Here is a 15,803-nt window from a genome sequence, read left to right on the forward strand (position 1 = left end):
GATAGGAGAGACCAGGACTTCTGTGCACGTTGCTGCTGGCCGCACAGCCCACAGCTCTTCTGTTCTTAGCACCAGTTGCTGCGCTTACCTTTTCTCCCTGAGTCAAGAAAGCCTGGCAGAGTGGTTCTCAAAGTGTGTTCCCCAGGCCAGCAGCGTCACCTGGGAACTGGTTTGAAATGCACATCCTCAAGCCCAGCTCTGGGGGTGGGGACCCAGTCCCCTGTGCTTTAAACAAACTCCCGGGGGTTGGGTGGCCCACTGGCCAAGCTGAATACCAAGGAGTGGCCGTGAGATGAATATGGGAAGAGCCTCAACAAGTCAAATAGGCTTGTTTTTTCTTTTTTAAAATATATTTTTATTGATAAGAGAGAAAGAGGAAGGGAGAGGGAGAGAGAGAAACAATGATGGGAGCAGCATCAATCAGCTGCTTCCTATGCACCCCCTCCTGGGGATTGAGCCCACAACCCGGGCATGTACCCCGACTGGGAATCGAACAGGTGACCTTTGGGTGCATGGGATAATGCCCAACCCACTGGGAAACACTGGCCAGGGCAACCTAGGCCCATTTTAAATAAATTGGAGGGCCGGCTGCCATCCAGTGGCCTGCAGCCCAGACCCTGCGAGGCGGACTGTGGCTTCGCTTTGGCCTGGTGCACCCCTGTCCACGGCACGCAGGCCACTCCAACGATGGCAGATCTCCTCTTTCCAGAAGAAAGGCTGGTAGTGCCTTCAGCAAATGTCCCAGTCCCAGGGGCCTTTCCTGAAAAGTCGAAAGGGTCAGCCAGTGACCCTAATAGAGGCGGTCGGGCCAGGACGATGAAGTGAACCACCCCGCTCCCCTTGTTAATAACGCGCTGCGCGCCCTGCCCGGCAGGAGGAAGAAATCTCCATGCTGGGGGAGATAACGCACCTGCAGACCATCTCCGAAGACCTGAAGAGCCTGACCATGGACCCCCACAAGCTGCCCTCCTCCAGTGAGCAGGTAGGCATGCTGCCAGGCGCTCGGGGAGCAACCCAGGGAGAGGCGCTTCTAGGTCCTGAGGGTCCCGGGGGCAGGATCCCACCACATCACATCCACGCTTCACAGCGAGGCGCACAGTGCCCATCCCATCCCTGCCAGCCGGGCAGAGCCCTGTGTGTGCTCGGGGACGGGGCCTCCTCGGCTCATCTTCCCCAGGGTCCCCTCTTACAGAGGACACTCGCGCTGGGAACAGTCCCTGAGCCACGCTCACCCAGCTCGTTGGTGGCAGGACTGAGATTTGAACCAAGCAGTCAGTTTCCAGAGCCTGTGCTCGTTAAAAAACATATTTCTATTGATTTCAGAAAGGAAGGGAGAGGGAGAGAGAGAAACATCAATGAGAGCGAGAATCATTATCGACTGCCTCCTGCACACCCCACACTGGGGATCGGGCCCACAACCCAGGCACGTGCCCTGACCGGGAATTGAACCCTGACCACCTGGTTCACAGGTCGACCCTCAGTCACCGAGCCACGCCGATGGGCCAGAGCCTGTGCTCTTAGCCTCTGTGTCCATCTACCCTCTAGAAATACACTCCTAACGTGGGTGTCTCTTGGCCGTCATTTGAACCATTCTAATGAGGGTCTCTCTTATGAGAAAGATGACTATTTTTGGTGCTCATTAATTGGTTCATGTGACATTCGCACTGTATCAAGTGGGAAGAGACATATCTGGGAAACAGCTGATGAATCACATCGTGGCTTTTGGCCTTTGCATCAAATTCTTGTCGCCCCTTCGGAGAGCCAGCTCAGAAGGCAAATTGGAGAGCTTTTATTTTCCATTCTATGAAATTTCTCTTAGGAGACCTCAGCATGCATTCTCTCTCAGTAAATAGACGTTTATAGAGCACCTCCTGTATGAACAAAAGGAGACCTTACACTCAAGTAGCTATCAAGTGGGGGAGACAGACATAGAAGTAACTGTGAAAGAATTGGTTTGCTCTTGATTCTGTCACGTTTATAATAGCGAATCCTGGGCCAATAGGGCACAAGTGACCGCTGACACTCTAATGGCGAAGCCAACAGATCCTGAAACCGTATGGTCTTGGTGGTGCTTTAGGACGAAAACCCTGCCAGTTCTAGCCGTGGGTGTAAACGGCTCTTGTACAGTGTTGATCTGTCACCGTACATCTCCCTCCCTCTCTTTTTTACTGATATTTAAGCCCCCCAACATTCATTACATTTTTGCTTGTCTCAGAAAACAGATTATGACATTAATGGATTAGTAGCGTATAATCCCCACCCCTCGATGGTGGCAGCATTTGGATGTTACGGTTTTAACACTTGGGTTGCGGGAAACGTGCCAGTTCTAGCCGTGGGTGTAAACGGCTCTTGTACAGTGTTGATCTGTCACCGTACATCTCCCTCCCTCTCTTTTTTACTGATATTTAAGCCCCCCAACATTCATTACATTTTTGCTTGTCTCAGAAAACAGATTATGACATTAATGGATTAGTAGCGTATAATCCCCACCCCTCGATGGTGGCAGCATTTGGACGTTACGGTTTTAAGATGTGACGGATAAGGTTTCCCTTCTCCGCACCTCGCTTACCCGCCTGGCTCTGTCCCCGTAGGTGATCTTGGACCTGAAAGGCTCTGACTACAGTTGGTCGTACCAGACGCCGCCCTCGTCCCCCAGCACCACCATGTCCCGCAAGTCAAGTGTCTGCAGGTAAGAGAAGCCAGGCTCCGCCCTGCTCTGAGGACAGTTCTTCTTTTTCTTCTTCTTTTAAATATTTTTTAAAAATACATTTTTATTGACTTCAGAAAGGAAGGGAGAAGGAGAGAGAATCATTGATTGGCTGCCTCCTGCACGCCCCACACTGGGGACTGAGCCCACAACCCGGGCATGTGCCCTGACCAGGAATCTAACTGTGACTTCCTGGTTCAAAGACTGATGCTCAGCCACTGAGCCACGCCGGCTGGTTTACTGTGTTCGTTTCCGGAGACAAGGAGACAACCGTGACACACTGATGTCCAGGATGAGCCACTGGAGGGCGTTGCATGGCGTCCCCGTCAGCCCCCCATCCCCTCGCCTGGCCGATGGGAGTGGAAAGCCAGCCTCATGAGCATTACCCCCAGCAGCCTTCTCCCAGCATGCCCCAGTGTATCTGTCGGGACTGTCGCACCAAGTAATCGTAGTGTGGAACAGTCGCGGTGCCTGACCGCCTTCTTAGCGTCACAGTTGGACAGGAAACTTTCAGGGTTCGGAGCAGGAACCACACTTTCAAATCCCAGGCTGGGCTGCTTGTTTCATCCCTTCAGCTGCTTCTAGGGCTGCCCTGTGGGTGTCAGCTCTGCTTGCTCGGACCGGGGACTGTTCAGCGTTCTGGTTTTCATGCTCTGAGTTGGTGTACAGACGGTAGAGCACTTTCCTTATGACTGGAAATGGAATGCGGACAGAACACCCAGAGGGCATGTGTGATTTCTCGACATCCTGTTTACTGTTTATTCTCAGAAGCAAACGGCTTAGTGTGGATTGTCTTCAGTCGCTGAAAGCTGCCTGCGTCTTGCCAGAGGGACTGTTAACAACAGGCCCACAGATCTTTTAACAGAGAGACGACCATGATCAGGGTACAGCCATTCGTTAAAGCACCAGCTTTGTTAATGCAGCACTGACACACACACTGAGGATAAGATCACCCTGAGATGCCCGTTGGCGCCTGCACCGCCAGAGCAGCGTCGGCTGGATGACCTTGGTCTCGCGGGCCCAGGTGGCCCATCCAAGGGTCACACTCGCACATTGCATCCACGTCACACTGACGCCTTCCTGGTGTAGCTACGGGGCCCAGATAAGATCAGCCTCGCCTCTCCTGCCGCGGGCACCAGGTCCCCTAGTACTGCTGGTCGAGGACCTGGCAGAATTGGGCAGGACCTGGCTTTGCAGAATCACAGGCCTCCATGCCCAGACGCCTCGTCACACCGTCTATCAGACCCGAGTCTCTGCAGCTCACTTTTCCCCGTGGCTCACGTGAACAAGGACTTGTTTACGAGCCGAATGAAGTGGCGCTTTGGAAACACACCTTACGGCTTGTGCTGCTGCTCCTGCTCCGAGGCAGAGCCGATGACATTATGTTGTCCCCCCTTCCCTGCCCCCCCTCTCGTTTCCTGGCCCCCCCTCTCACCCCCGCCCCTCTGCTTTGGCCCCGCAGCAGCCTGAACAGCGTGAACAGCAGCGACTCGCGCTCCAGCGGCTCGCACTCGCACTCGCCCAGCTCCCACTACCGCTGCCGCAGCTCCAACCTGGCCCAGCAGGCGCCCGTGCGGCTGTCCAGCGTGTCCTCGCACGACTCGGGCTTCATATCCCAGGACGCCTTCCAGTCCAAGTCACCGTCCCCCATGCCGCCCGAGGCCCCCACCCAGGTAAGGGTGCCCTCGGCTCGGGGAGCAGCCGCCACAGCTGGCGCCCAGACCACCATCGATGGCCGGAGCCCTGGCTTGGACAGGCCTCTGTCTGTAGACACGAGAAAACGGGTTGAACGTCTCATCTTTACATGTGTTGTTCCCCCAAAGGGAGGGAGACTAGAAGGTGGGCTGGCAGCCGATGTTCATGGTGGGGCGGTTGAGTCACACTTTGGTTTGGGGAGTTCCCACACCTGAGCGCATAGACTTCAGAGAGGGCTGGCTCCCCCCGCATCCCTGTGAGGGCCCGCTTAGCGTGGTGCTGTAGCTGATCGGCATTGCACAGTGGGGCTGCCCCTCCCCATCTCTGTTCTCTGAGACTCTGCCGTGGGGCAGTGCCCGGAACCCTGTCACTCTTGGGCTCCGTTTACCGGTTTATGTTGAGAAGGAGAATGGCTCAGCGCAGCCCTCGCAGCACAGCCTGTTGGCACTTTGCTCTGGGAGAAGGGAGGTGTCAGATCTCTCCCACCTCAGCGGGCTACGCAGGCCAGCCCCAGCCCAGCCAGGGGTCCCGCCGGAGCAGCGGGCAGGAGCTGGGCAGGCATTGCCACACCCACCTGCCCCCCGCCCCCTCCTCCTGGTGCCCGTGTCTGGCCTCACACTTAGTAAGCAGCACGACACGGAGACCAGGAAGTGGGAGGGCCCAGTGCCCACCGCGCCATCGGCCGGGCATGGTGGGTTCGGCCCGTCCTGTCCATTTTGAGCTGACCCATACGCAGCCTTTGGTCCAAGACCCTGTGGACTCAGGACGTCACATGCTTGTCTTGTTTACCCAAGTTCCCGTTTGCCCGACAGTCACTGGCCATCTCAGCGTGCCAGGCCGCCCTGCACGGGTTTGCTGCGTGGTCCTTCCAGCAACCACGTAGGCTGCCATGACCCCTGTTTTGTGGACACGGAGGCTCGGGGCTGTGGGTGACCCGCCCGATCGCAGTTACTGACCTGCAGGTCGCGGACCTGAGACCTGGGAAAAGGCTGCTCCACCTCAGCCTTGGGGCGCCCCCGGGAGGGTGCGTGGGGGACCCTTGGTGAGGAGGAAGCCGCTGCGGCGTGTGGGGACTGCCTGCCTGTCTGACATGGTGACCCCAGCCCCTGGCTCCTCGCTCCCTGGGCAGCTAGTTTCGCGCTGTCCAGGAGACCCGGCCTGTCTTCCTGGGAGAGAGACTCGGTTTCAGACAAACGCTCCGGGCCGAGAGCTGCGGCTCCAAGTTCTCGTGTGCTTGTCGGACTGGGTGGGGCCTGGTCGCAAAGGTGTCCCGGCCATCCACCACGTGTCACCCACGCGGAGCGGAATGACTGGAAGGAAAGCAGGATTTCACCATTCCTCCAAGGCTCTTCGCTGTGCCGCTTAATTCTTTGTGTTTTTAATCAACTGACAAACTAACCCAGCTTTGCGCACTGACACCCGTTTCTAAAGAAAGGGGGGCGGGTGCTGCAGCCTCCCTGTCTGAGACCGCGTGTGGGGCGCAGCGGCGCCCGGGGAGGCAGAGGTGGCCTGTGGGACTCACTTAAACCTCAGAGCCGGTGCCCGAGGTATGGGGGCCGGCAGCTTTAGGGCCTTTCCTCAGGGTGCTGCAGAATTTACTAGAAAAATCTATTTTTCAAAAAAGGCTCTACTGCTACTTACCATTATAGGTAGCGGGGGAATAAAGGAAATGGCACAGATCACAGGCCAGAGGCTGCATGTCCTGAGGGCAGTAATGCTGTCTTCCTTTGGGGAGGGAGGGAGGAGCACAGCTCAGCCCCCCGCCCCGCCCCGGCAGACACAAATGTTCAGAGTTCTCGCACTTTCCTCAGCTCTGCTCTTTAAGTGTGCCTTCACCCGTGCGCCCAGGAGTGAGCCCGTGCTGGTGGTGAGGGTCTGGTCCTAGGGCCGCTGAGGCTAGCAAAGCAAGAGGTTCTTTAGAAAAAATGAGAAATCAAAAGCAGCATGACCTGCAGCCCTGGGGTTCGCTGGCCTTGTCCAAGCCGCACACGCTGGAGTCAGAGGAACCAAGATAGACAGTCCTGGTGTGTCCCCATGGTGACGACTCTCTCTACACCTGGCTAAGCACTATGCATAGACACACAGGTATAAACCCTCACTTTGTCTCATCTGTTAGAGATAGTACTGATCCCCATTCTAAGGATGAAAACAGGTTTAGAAAGATTAAGCCCATGATTCCTTGACTGACAAGTGGCAGAAATGTCACTTAAATCCAAACCTTCAGACTCCGGTCCCGACTGCTCACCCGAAATGGAGCTCGGGGAGTGGCTTCGGCTGCACGGAGCCCCCTGCACGTCGGGGTGTCTCCTGGGTCCCTTGCCTTTGCAGGAGGGGAACGCTACTGCTCTGTCCCTGTGCCGGAACCTTTCCTTGGCCGGGGGGGAGGGGTGACAGAAACACGAGTCCTGCCTCCTGGACAGTGAATACAGGAGCACTTCTGTGAGAGTAGTAGACCCCAGTGGGGCTGGGCTCGCTGGCTTATTTATTTGTGTTTGTATTGATTTCCTTTAACCCTTTGAGTGCCAACCAATATCCTAGGAACTATGCTTAAATTGCCAAGGCATTTTGAGTTAAGGTTTTTAAATTTTTTTTCCCACATAAAGAGTGAACTACTAGCATCTAATAGTGACACTGCAGGAGGAGCGCGATAGCATTCCCAGCACTTTTGGCGAAAGACAGGAGGAGTGCGATCGTGCTCCCCAGAGGGGGAGAGAGAGAGAAAAAAACATCAATAATGAGAATCATCGATTGGCTGCCTCCTGCACGCCCCCTACTGGGGGATCAAGCCTGAAACTCAGGCATATGTGCCCTGACGGGAAATCAAACCATGACCTCCTGGTTCATAGTTCAACAATAAACCACTGAGGCACCCTGGTGGGGCAGGGCGGGGCTTATTTAAGCAAATGGCATGAGCCAGAGATGGCAGCTAACAATGAAAAAACCTAAAGCAGATACCTGGATGGGCTCAGTGCACTCCCAGGGGACCCAGTGCACATGGAGGAGATGGTCGTTGTCCCTCATCCATTCAGCGATTCGAGCACCTGCCATGTGCCAGTTCAGGACTAGACACGCACGTCGGGGTCCAGGGCGCTTACAGTCTGCGGTCCGGACCTTGCTGGGTCTCATGCTTCTCAAGGGCTCGACGGCCTGTGGGTGCAGCTGGGGAAGGAATAACCCTAACGCTCTGCTCTCTCATCCTTCCTTTCCTGTGTGTATGTGTCTGTCTCTCCCTCTCTGCGTGCTTTCCCCACCCCCATCTGTTTTATTTTTACTCACCGTTACTTTTTGGTGGCGTGTGGCCTGGATTCTGTGGGTCCCCTCGTGTGGTCCCTCCCCGGCTGCAGAACTCGTCCAGCTCGGCCTCCTCGGAAGCCTCCGAAACCTGCCAGTCAGTCAGCGAGTGCAGCTCGCCCACCTCGGTCAGCTCAGGCTCCACCATGGGCGCCTGGGCCTCCACAGAGAAGGTGACCGACCGGGGTCCGCCACCACGGCCCCCCCTCGCCCCCCTCCACCCCCCCGCCCGCTGCTCATGCCACAGGCACAGGAACCTGGACACTCAGAATTGACACCGAGAGCTTGGGGACGGGATGAGGCTGAGGGCTTTCTCCTGAGGGTGTCTGGCTCCTAAACAAGGACCGTGCGGCCGTCCTGAGGGAGAGTTGGGCTATGGGGAACGCGGAGGTGTGAAGGCTTCGTCCCAGAGCGCGTGTGCTCATCCCCCCTCCCCAGCATCCCACCCGCCTGTCCGACCTCCCGGCCGCCTCCCCGCTGGGCATGACATTTCACCGCGTCAGAGGCCATGTGCTTTCCTGCCTTTTAGTTCGCAAACCACCCCCTACTCACCCTGACCTGGCATCTGCTTCCAAACAGTGTGATGATGTCAGAAACCTACAATGAACAGGTTCAGTGGAAGACACTTTAGGGTTTGTAAGTTTGCCAGATGAGATGAGCACTACGAAGGAATGTTGTGTGAGTTAAATACTCAGAAACCATTGAGAGCGCCACAGAAGGACACGGTCAGTTCCCCACTGTCCTCAGGTAGCGGGGCAGTATTTCCTCCACCGAACACGGCTCGGTGTCGAGGAAACGGACGTGTGCTCTGCACCCGCTCCTCCCTGCGTCCTGGCTCACCATGAGCGCCAGGCCCGTGTTTGTCAATAGAAGTCCAGGGCTTCCTCTCATTGAATGTCAATGCCATCTTGTATCTCCACACTCATCCTGTTATATTAATTTTTTTTCCTCCCCCCCCTTTTTTTGTTTCATTTTCAGTTGTCTAACGGGTTTACTCACTATAGTTTATCAAGTGAGTCCCATGTGGGGCCCATGGGGGCAAGCCTTTTCCCTCATTGCCCGCCTGCCTCCCGCCTGCTCCCTCGGGTCACCTCTGTCCACCTTCCAGACTACAATCATTATTACACCATTGGGCCCGGCATGTTCCCGTCATCTCAGATCCCTAGCTGGAAGGTTTGTGTCTCTCCTCCCTCCTCCCCTCTCCCCCCCCTCCTTTCCTCTCTCATGGCTTCTGTGCTCACCTCCTCCTGTCCCCCCAACCTCACCCTGATTACCCCTCTCCCCCTTCCTTTCACACTCTGCCTTCTTCCCCATAACACCTCTCCCCAAGGCCATTCCCACCGGGAGAGCCAGAGAGCGGCAGGCAGCTTGGAGTTAGACAAATCCACCAGGAGCTGAGATTGGAGAGGCTCCTGTTACTAAACATGAGTTAACCCCATTGGGTAGTAGACACAGATGTGACCTGCAGAGGCGTCAGTTCCAAGTCCCAAGTCCCAGTTTGGCCTCCGGGGCCGCCTAAGAGCCCGTTATCGGCCGGGAGGGTCCCCCACGGCCACGTTCCCCGAGGCCCTTTCTGGACATGGTAATAACATCGTCAAAGTGCACACGGACTTGATTCTTAGTCTCCACTGTTTATATTAAAACGTGTGCTTCAGAGTAAAAGCAAAAGTGCAGCGGATGCCCCAGGGTGTTCTGCTTTATTTTGAGAGGAGGTCCCTAATTTTGAGCAGGTCTTCACCCCTCACACGTGGTGTGGACCCCTCAGACTCCTAACCTCCCAGCTGACCCCGGGGGCCTGCCTTCCCCTGTGAGGGCCGCAGGACACATCCTGAAGTGCCTTTTGGGGCCCAGCTTTCCTAGTGGAGGGTCAGCCTTCGGGGGAGTGGCTGCAGTTCCCTCAGCGCCCCCCTGGTGGCCACTCCACTCAAGCGCAGTCATTAGGGACTGGACTGGTCCCTGGCTGATGCCTTCAGACACCTAGACAGCTGGTAGCTGTAGTGGAGTCTCCCACAGGCCACTTGTCTGGTTGTTGAGGATTTTTCATCTTTGAGCAGATGTGAGGAAACGGGAGGTGACCAGGGGGTCCCCGAAGGGTGTTCCACTCCCTTTAGAGCCAGGGGAGGGAATAGAAGGGGCCTGCTGACCTGTCCCAGGTTGAGCTTCCCCCAAGGGGACCAGATGCCTTCTGTGGGCAGCTGTCTGGAAGGTCCGCAGCCCTCACCCGGCAGCGAGGCCCTGGTACCTGACCACACTGTTCTGCGTAGGACTGGGCCAAGCCAGGGCCTTATGACCAGCCTCTGGTGAACACCCTACAGCGCCGCAAAGAGAAGCGGGAGCAGGACCCCAGCGGAGGAGGACCCGCCGCCGCGGGTGGCCCGTCTGCAGCTGCCGAGGAGGCTCAGAGGCCACGGAGCATGACCGTATCCGCTGCCACCAGGGTGAGGCTTTTGTTCTCTATCGCTGGGTGGGCCCCTCTAGACCTGGCTGGTGGCCAGATGCGGACCAGCATTGGGGACCTCGCAGCTGAGGGAGCTGAGCCGCTCCCCCTCCCTGCTCTCCAGTTTCCATGAGGCTCCCAGGGAAAAGCCTGTGTGGGAATGAGACTTGTCAAAATCTCTAGAGCCTGGGTAGGGCCCAAGCAAGTTCCTGTCCCTGGGCCCACAGACAGGTGGTGTTCCCAGGAGCAGGCGAGGACTGACACCTGGTCCCCACTCGGAGGGGGTACAGAAGGGCCCTGGGGACAGCAGGCAGGGGCGTCACGGCCCTGTGGCTTGTCTGTCCCTCCTCCACCCTGCAGCCTGGCGAGGAGATGGAGGCTTGTGAGGAACTGGCCCTGGCCCTGTCGCGGGGCCTCCAGCTGGACACCCAGAGGAGCAGCCGGGACTCGCTGCAGTGCTCCAGTGGCTACAGCACCCAGACCACCACCCCGTGCTGCTCAGAGGACACCATTCCCTCCCAAGGTACCAGGCAGCTGGGCTTCCCGGGCAGGACCCGTGAGGAAAAGGGAGGTCCTCCCCGGGCGGACGCAGAGGGCGGGAGTCCTGCGAACCACCTCATCTTGGAAGGGCCTGGGAGAGCTGGCCTGCCTGGCCGGGCCACTGCCACAGGGACTGGCTGTTGCAGCTCGTTTTCACCTGAAGGGTGCAGGGTAGTTCTCAATGGGAACTCAGCCGGACGCTGTTAACGAGAACATCATTTTCAGCACTTCATTTTCCCATTTAATGTTCTCAGCCGCTTATATAATACGTCTTTTTACCCCATTTTACATACATGGAAACTGAGCCTGCGTAACTTCCCCAAATTCATGCAATACGCAGCAGAGCTAGAGTTTGAACCTAAGGTCTATGAGAGTCTGAAGCCCAAACTCTGAACCTGTTCCAGCCAAATCCTCTCTCCACCATGCCTCCCTCGCCCCATCCCTACGACACTCCCAAGCCAACAGCATAGCAGTCTGACAGCTGGAATGGGTCTGTGATCGCTGACCCTGTTTGCAGTCCATCAAAGGGATTTGCTGCCCAAGGGACATTTGCAACGTCTGGTGACATTTTTGGCTGTCACTACTGGAGGGGGTGCTAGCCGGCCGGGGTGCTGTAAATACCCTGTAGTACACAGCACCCCTGAGTTCATATGGTCCACAATGGCAAGTGTTGCCATTCAGAAATCTGTGAGCTTCCCGTCCCTTCTGATACCATTTTTTAGGAAATGGAACTTATTGATGGAACCCACTGTGTACCTGTCTTCAGGGATTCACTGCCAGTACCTCCATCTCCTTCATAGGGCTCACCTAAGGAGTTAGTTGAGGGAGATAGCAGGGTCTGAGGTAGTCTGTTTGGGGCTGTGGCTCGCGTTGAGATCTGGACTGGAGGGCGTGGGGAATTTCCGCCGCCTCATTCCTTAGAGATGCTCGGGGAGCTTTGCCTCAGCCCAGCCGTTTTCCATGTCGCCTCTCCACCATCTGGGAGTGCGTGCCTTCCACGCTAGCACTGTGCTAGGCGCCCGGGGTTACATCAGGGAACAGCAGGAAGGTCCTGCCAAGGACTGCTCACTCGCCCAGTTCCTAAGGACGACAGAAGCCTGGGGAGGCGTGGGTGAGACCGTGGCTAAGCACCTTGCCTCTTGTGCCTTTTGTTCTCCCAACACAGAAGAATCAGAAAGCAGAGCCGCTGCCTTGGAGGTTTCTAATCGAATCCTATCATCAGTTTCAGATTACGATTATTTCTCGGTAAGTGGTGACCAGGAGGCAGACCAGCAGCAGGAGTTTGACAAATCCTCCACCATCCCGAGGAACAGCGACATCAGCCAGTCCTACCGACGGATGTTCCAAGCCAAGCGCCCGGCCTCCACTGCTGGCCTCCCCACCACCCTCGGACCTGCCATGGTCACCCCAGGGGTTGCAACCATCCGACGGACCCCTTCCACCAAGCCTTCTGTCCGCCGGGGGACCATCGGAGCCGGTCCCATCCCCATCAAGACACCCGTGATCCCCGTGAAGACCCCAACCGTCCCAGACCTCCCTGGGGTGTTGCCAGCCGCTCCGGATGGGCCAGAGGAGCGGGGTGAGCACAGCCCCGAGTCGCCCTCTGTGGGTGAGGGCCCCCAGGGGGTCACCAGCATGCCGTCCTCACTGTGGAGCGGCCAAGCCTCCGTCAACCCTCCCCTTCCAGGCCCGAAGCCAAGTATCCCTGAGGAGCACAGACAGGCGATCCCAGAGAGCGAGGCCGAAGACCAGGAGAGGGATCCCTCCAGTGCCACTGCCTCCCCGGGCCGGGCTCCAGAGAGTGAGCCCGCAGACCTGAGCCCCAGGGATGCCCCCCAAGGAGAAGACATGCTGAATGCCATCCGAAGGGGTGTGAAACTGAAGAAGACCATGACAAATGACCGCTCGGCCCCTCGCTTCTCGTAGGCTCACGAGAAATGCTGCCAGTGGGGAATGACTGTTTAATTAATAAAACCTAATTTGTCTTATCCATTCCAATCTATAATCCAACAAGATTTTGTAGGCAACTCAGAATACAGCTCTTTTGAAAGTACTCGACACCTTTAGATAAGAATTAAAAGCAACATATGTAACTGACATAATCTTGATCTTTTAATTTGTAAATATCGACAACTTACTTTCTGCACATTTAAAATTAGTTTCCCTTTTGATTTTTCTGAAGGTGCCAAATTCCACTTAACTTTTTTATAAGTCTTTGTAAAATTTTAAATGCATAAGGGGGGGGAGGGCTCAGGGCAGGGGAACCATGAAGTAGTTAATTTCAGAAAAAAGGGGTATCTTTTTCTTTTTTGTTTTTCCTGCAAGCTTTTGTAGATGCATTGTAGAAGTCTGGCTTAGAAGCAAATTCAAGTTATTTTAATGTACAAACAAAAAGGTAAGAGGTAACTCTTCATTTAAATACATGATGTTCTGAATGAGCAAAGCAGTAGCAAGAGTTGATGAGCACTATTCGGAGTGAAATGAATCTGGAGGGTAGACTGTTGGGATTGGGGGGAGGGCCATGGGAGGGGCACTGTCAACATAGCCGACCTGTCACATTTAAGAGTAGCCTCGTAGGTTGAATTTCTAGTAGCTTCATGGTTAATGCATCCGAATAAGCCATACTGGATTGCGGTGTTTGTTTCTGTAAGGTGTTTAAGGACTTCCTTTCTCCGATTCCTCTTGACTGCACACAGCACCCACCTCCAATCCTGTGCATGCTGCCACCACCGGGTAGACATAGAATTTATCCCCCACTTAGTTACTCGTCTGTTATACCCATTTTCATCGAATCCAGATGCATCCAAAAGGGTAAGGCAGTTTCAAAATGTGAAAAACATTTAAACATGATAGCAGGGAATTCTTAGATAAAGCAAATGCCTTTTACTTAACTGTGCCCAGCAGGCTGGGTGCATTGAAAAGCCCAAATATTTTGAAAAAACTTGAGCGGATTTAACAAGAGTAACCAGCTTAGCGTCCAGCAACTTGCCAATGTGTTTACCAATCCGGGGGCTTGTTTTTCTTAATTGGCTTCATGCTAAACAATGAAGAGAGGAGGATTTATTTATTGTCACTCGGAATCTGACCACTAGACTGTCCCTTTTTGTATTCTAGGTAATGTTTTTTGGAATGGATTTATATCTTTTCTTCTTTAAGTGAAAGTTAAATTTGTTACAATGCCCATCCCCTAAAGCCAACAGGGACTTGTAGATTTAGAGGGTTCATGTTTGGAGAATGTAAACATGAAAAAGCAAGCAATTCCTAGTAGCTGGGTCAGCTGACAGTGCCCCTTTGTGACCGGACCTGTCAAGGGATGATAGGGGCGTGGTGGGTCGCACACACCCTGCAGGTTCCTGTTGGCTCCTATCTTCAATGACATAATCTTATGCTTTAATACATAACTGCATTGGATGTGAGAGTAACGTACCTGTATAGTCATTAATTCTATATATTAACATTTAACACTGCTGTGATTGCTCAAGGACATTTTATGTTATGGCTTTAAAGCAAAGGCATGATTATTAGAAACTATTTAAGCTTTTTTTTCTTTGAAAAACAAGCTCCTTTTACAGAATAGAAGCAACAGTAGTGCCTGTGGTTTAGCCCACCAATCTCGAGGACTAACAAGTAGCTGATGCATTGTGCACATGATGCTTGAGATGGTTTTTGCAAAAGCAGAAATCACTGCAAGGTAATTACAATAGGTAAGAGTGGTATTTTAAACCTTTGAAATAAATGGATGTAACTGTACCTCGGTACAGCTTTTCACTTGTTTAGTTTTTAAACGTTAGTATAATCTGAAGAAATTTAATATAAAATGTTGCCAAATTTACTGTAGAAAGAATGTGACAAAACACCTTGGGTAGTCCTGTTTGTGTTTTTGCATATTGTAAAAGCAGTGTCACAGCTACAAATAAAGAAATCGTTTCTAAAGGTAAATTATTGTGGTTTAGTTGCTAGTTTGTACTGAGAGTTGACCTCTCCCTGTGCAGTTTTTTGTTCTAAACTTGTATAAATAACAATTGTGTAATGTGTTTCCCTTCTATCTTGTAACAATTGCTTCAGCCTACATTATAAATAAAGAACCACTAGAAAAAAAAAAGTCCTGTATTTCAACTCTTATTAAAATTCACTTGGTCTTTGCTAAATGTTAGAAGATGCACTGAGACTCATACTTAGCTTACTTAGAAAACTGACAGAACATTATTTTTGTGATGATTTTGATCCCTAAGAACAGTAGTTGCCTGAACTAATTATTTGAATGCAGTTCCAATGAGTTGTCAAGAACGAAAGGTAGCTGGGTTCAGTTGACCTTTTATTTTTGTGAATCCTCACCTAAGGATATTTTTTCCATTGCTTTTTCAGAGTGTGGAAGGAAGGGAGGGAGGGAGAGAGAGACAGAGACAGACACATCGCCTGGTTGCCTCCTGCATGTGCCCAACTGGAGGTAGGGGTAGGGGTTGGGGGATGGGGACAAACTCGAAGCCTAGGTACCTGCTCTTGACTGGGGATCGAACCCTCGACCCTTCAGTGCACGGCCCCATGATCTAACCAGTGAGCACCATTGGCCATGGCTGGCTTTACCAAAGGGTTAGAGTTCTGCTGTACCCTTACCTTTGAGTCTCCAGGCAATCCAAGCTACAGTAGAGGAAGCAAAGCTGGAAAACTGCCTCCAAAGCAAGTGAGTTTCATCCCAAATCGGACCCTTTAACCCTACCCATCAAACTTCCACTCCTGAGACTCCAGGTTTATTTGCTGAATGTGTGCTTCTTAGAGAAAGGTGTTTAATCAAAACAAATTCCATCAGGAGAATCTTTAGAAAACCAAGACGGTAGCGTAAGTCCTTAACATTAGCATACCTCTTCTCAGCCTCCATTCCTTCCAGACACGAGTATTAATTAAGGCTTCAACTAGAGTCTCTTTGACTCAATCTTCAGAGTAAACCTTGTACCTGGTTCTGCTACAGTTGTCCCTTATTAAGAACATGTGCTCTCTATGTGACTTAATGGGGAAGAAAAGAACACATCTGACTGACGACACATCACACGTTTCTTTCTATGCACAACTGCTATGGAACCTGTAAGACAGTGGCAGTCCCCTGGCATCCCGTTACTCCTCACACAGAAGAACACA

At 53.5% G+C, this 15,803-nt stretch overlaps 1 protein-coding gene across 1 annotated transcript in view; it reads left to right on the forward strand.

The window, feature by feature from the left end:
* Positions 1-14,772, forward strand: part of MTSS1 (MTSS1, I-BAR domain containing) — a 29,632-nt gene extending 14,860 nt beyond the window's left edge. Inside the window, exons 5-12 of the mRNA XM_023751937.1 lie at positions 875-982; positions 2,592-2,689; positions 4,170-4,380; positions 7,747-7,866; positions 8,672-8,866; positions 9,958-10,131; positions 10,491-10,653; positions 11,893-14,772. Coding sequence (XP_023607705.1) covers positions 875-982; positions 2,592-2,689; positions 4,170-4,380; positions 7,747-7,866; positions 8,672-8,866; positions 9,958-10,131; positions 10,491-10,653; positions 11,893-12,596 — 1,773 coding nt within the window. The 3' untranslated portion in view covers positions 12,597-14,772. The remainder of the gene's footprint in view (positions 1-874; positions 983-2,591; positions 2,690-4,169; positions 4,381-7,746; positions 7,867-8,671; positions 8,867-9,957; positions 10,132-10,490; positions 10,654-11,892) is intronic.
* Positions 14,773-15,803: the final 1,031 nt, after the last annotated feature.

The sequence above is a fragment of the Myotis lucifugus genome, unplaced genomic scaffold (genome assembly GCF_000147115.1).
Source record: "Myotis lucifugus unplaced genomic scaffold, Myoluc2.0 scaffold_27, whole genome shotgun sequence".
Taxonomy (NCBI): Eukaryota; Metazoa; Chordata; class Mammalia; order Chiroptera; family Vespertilionidae; genus Myotis; species Myotis lucifugus.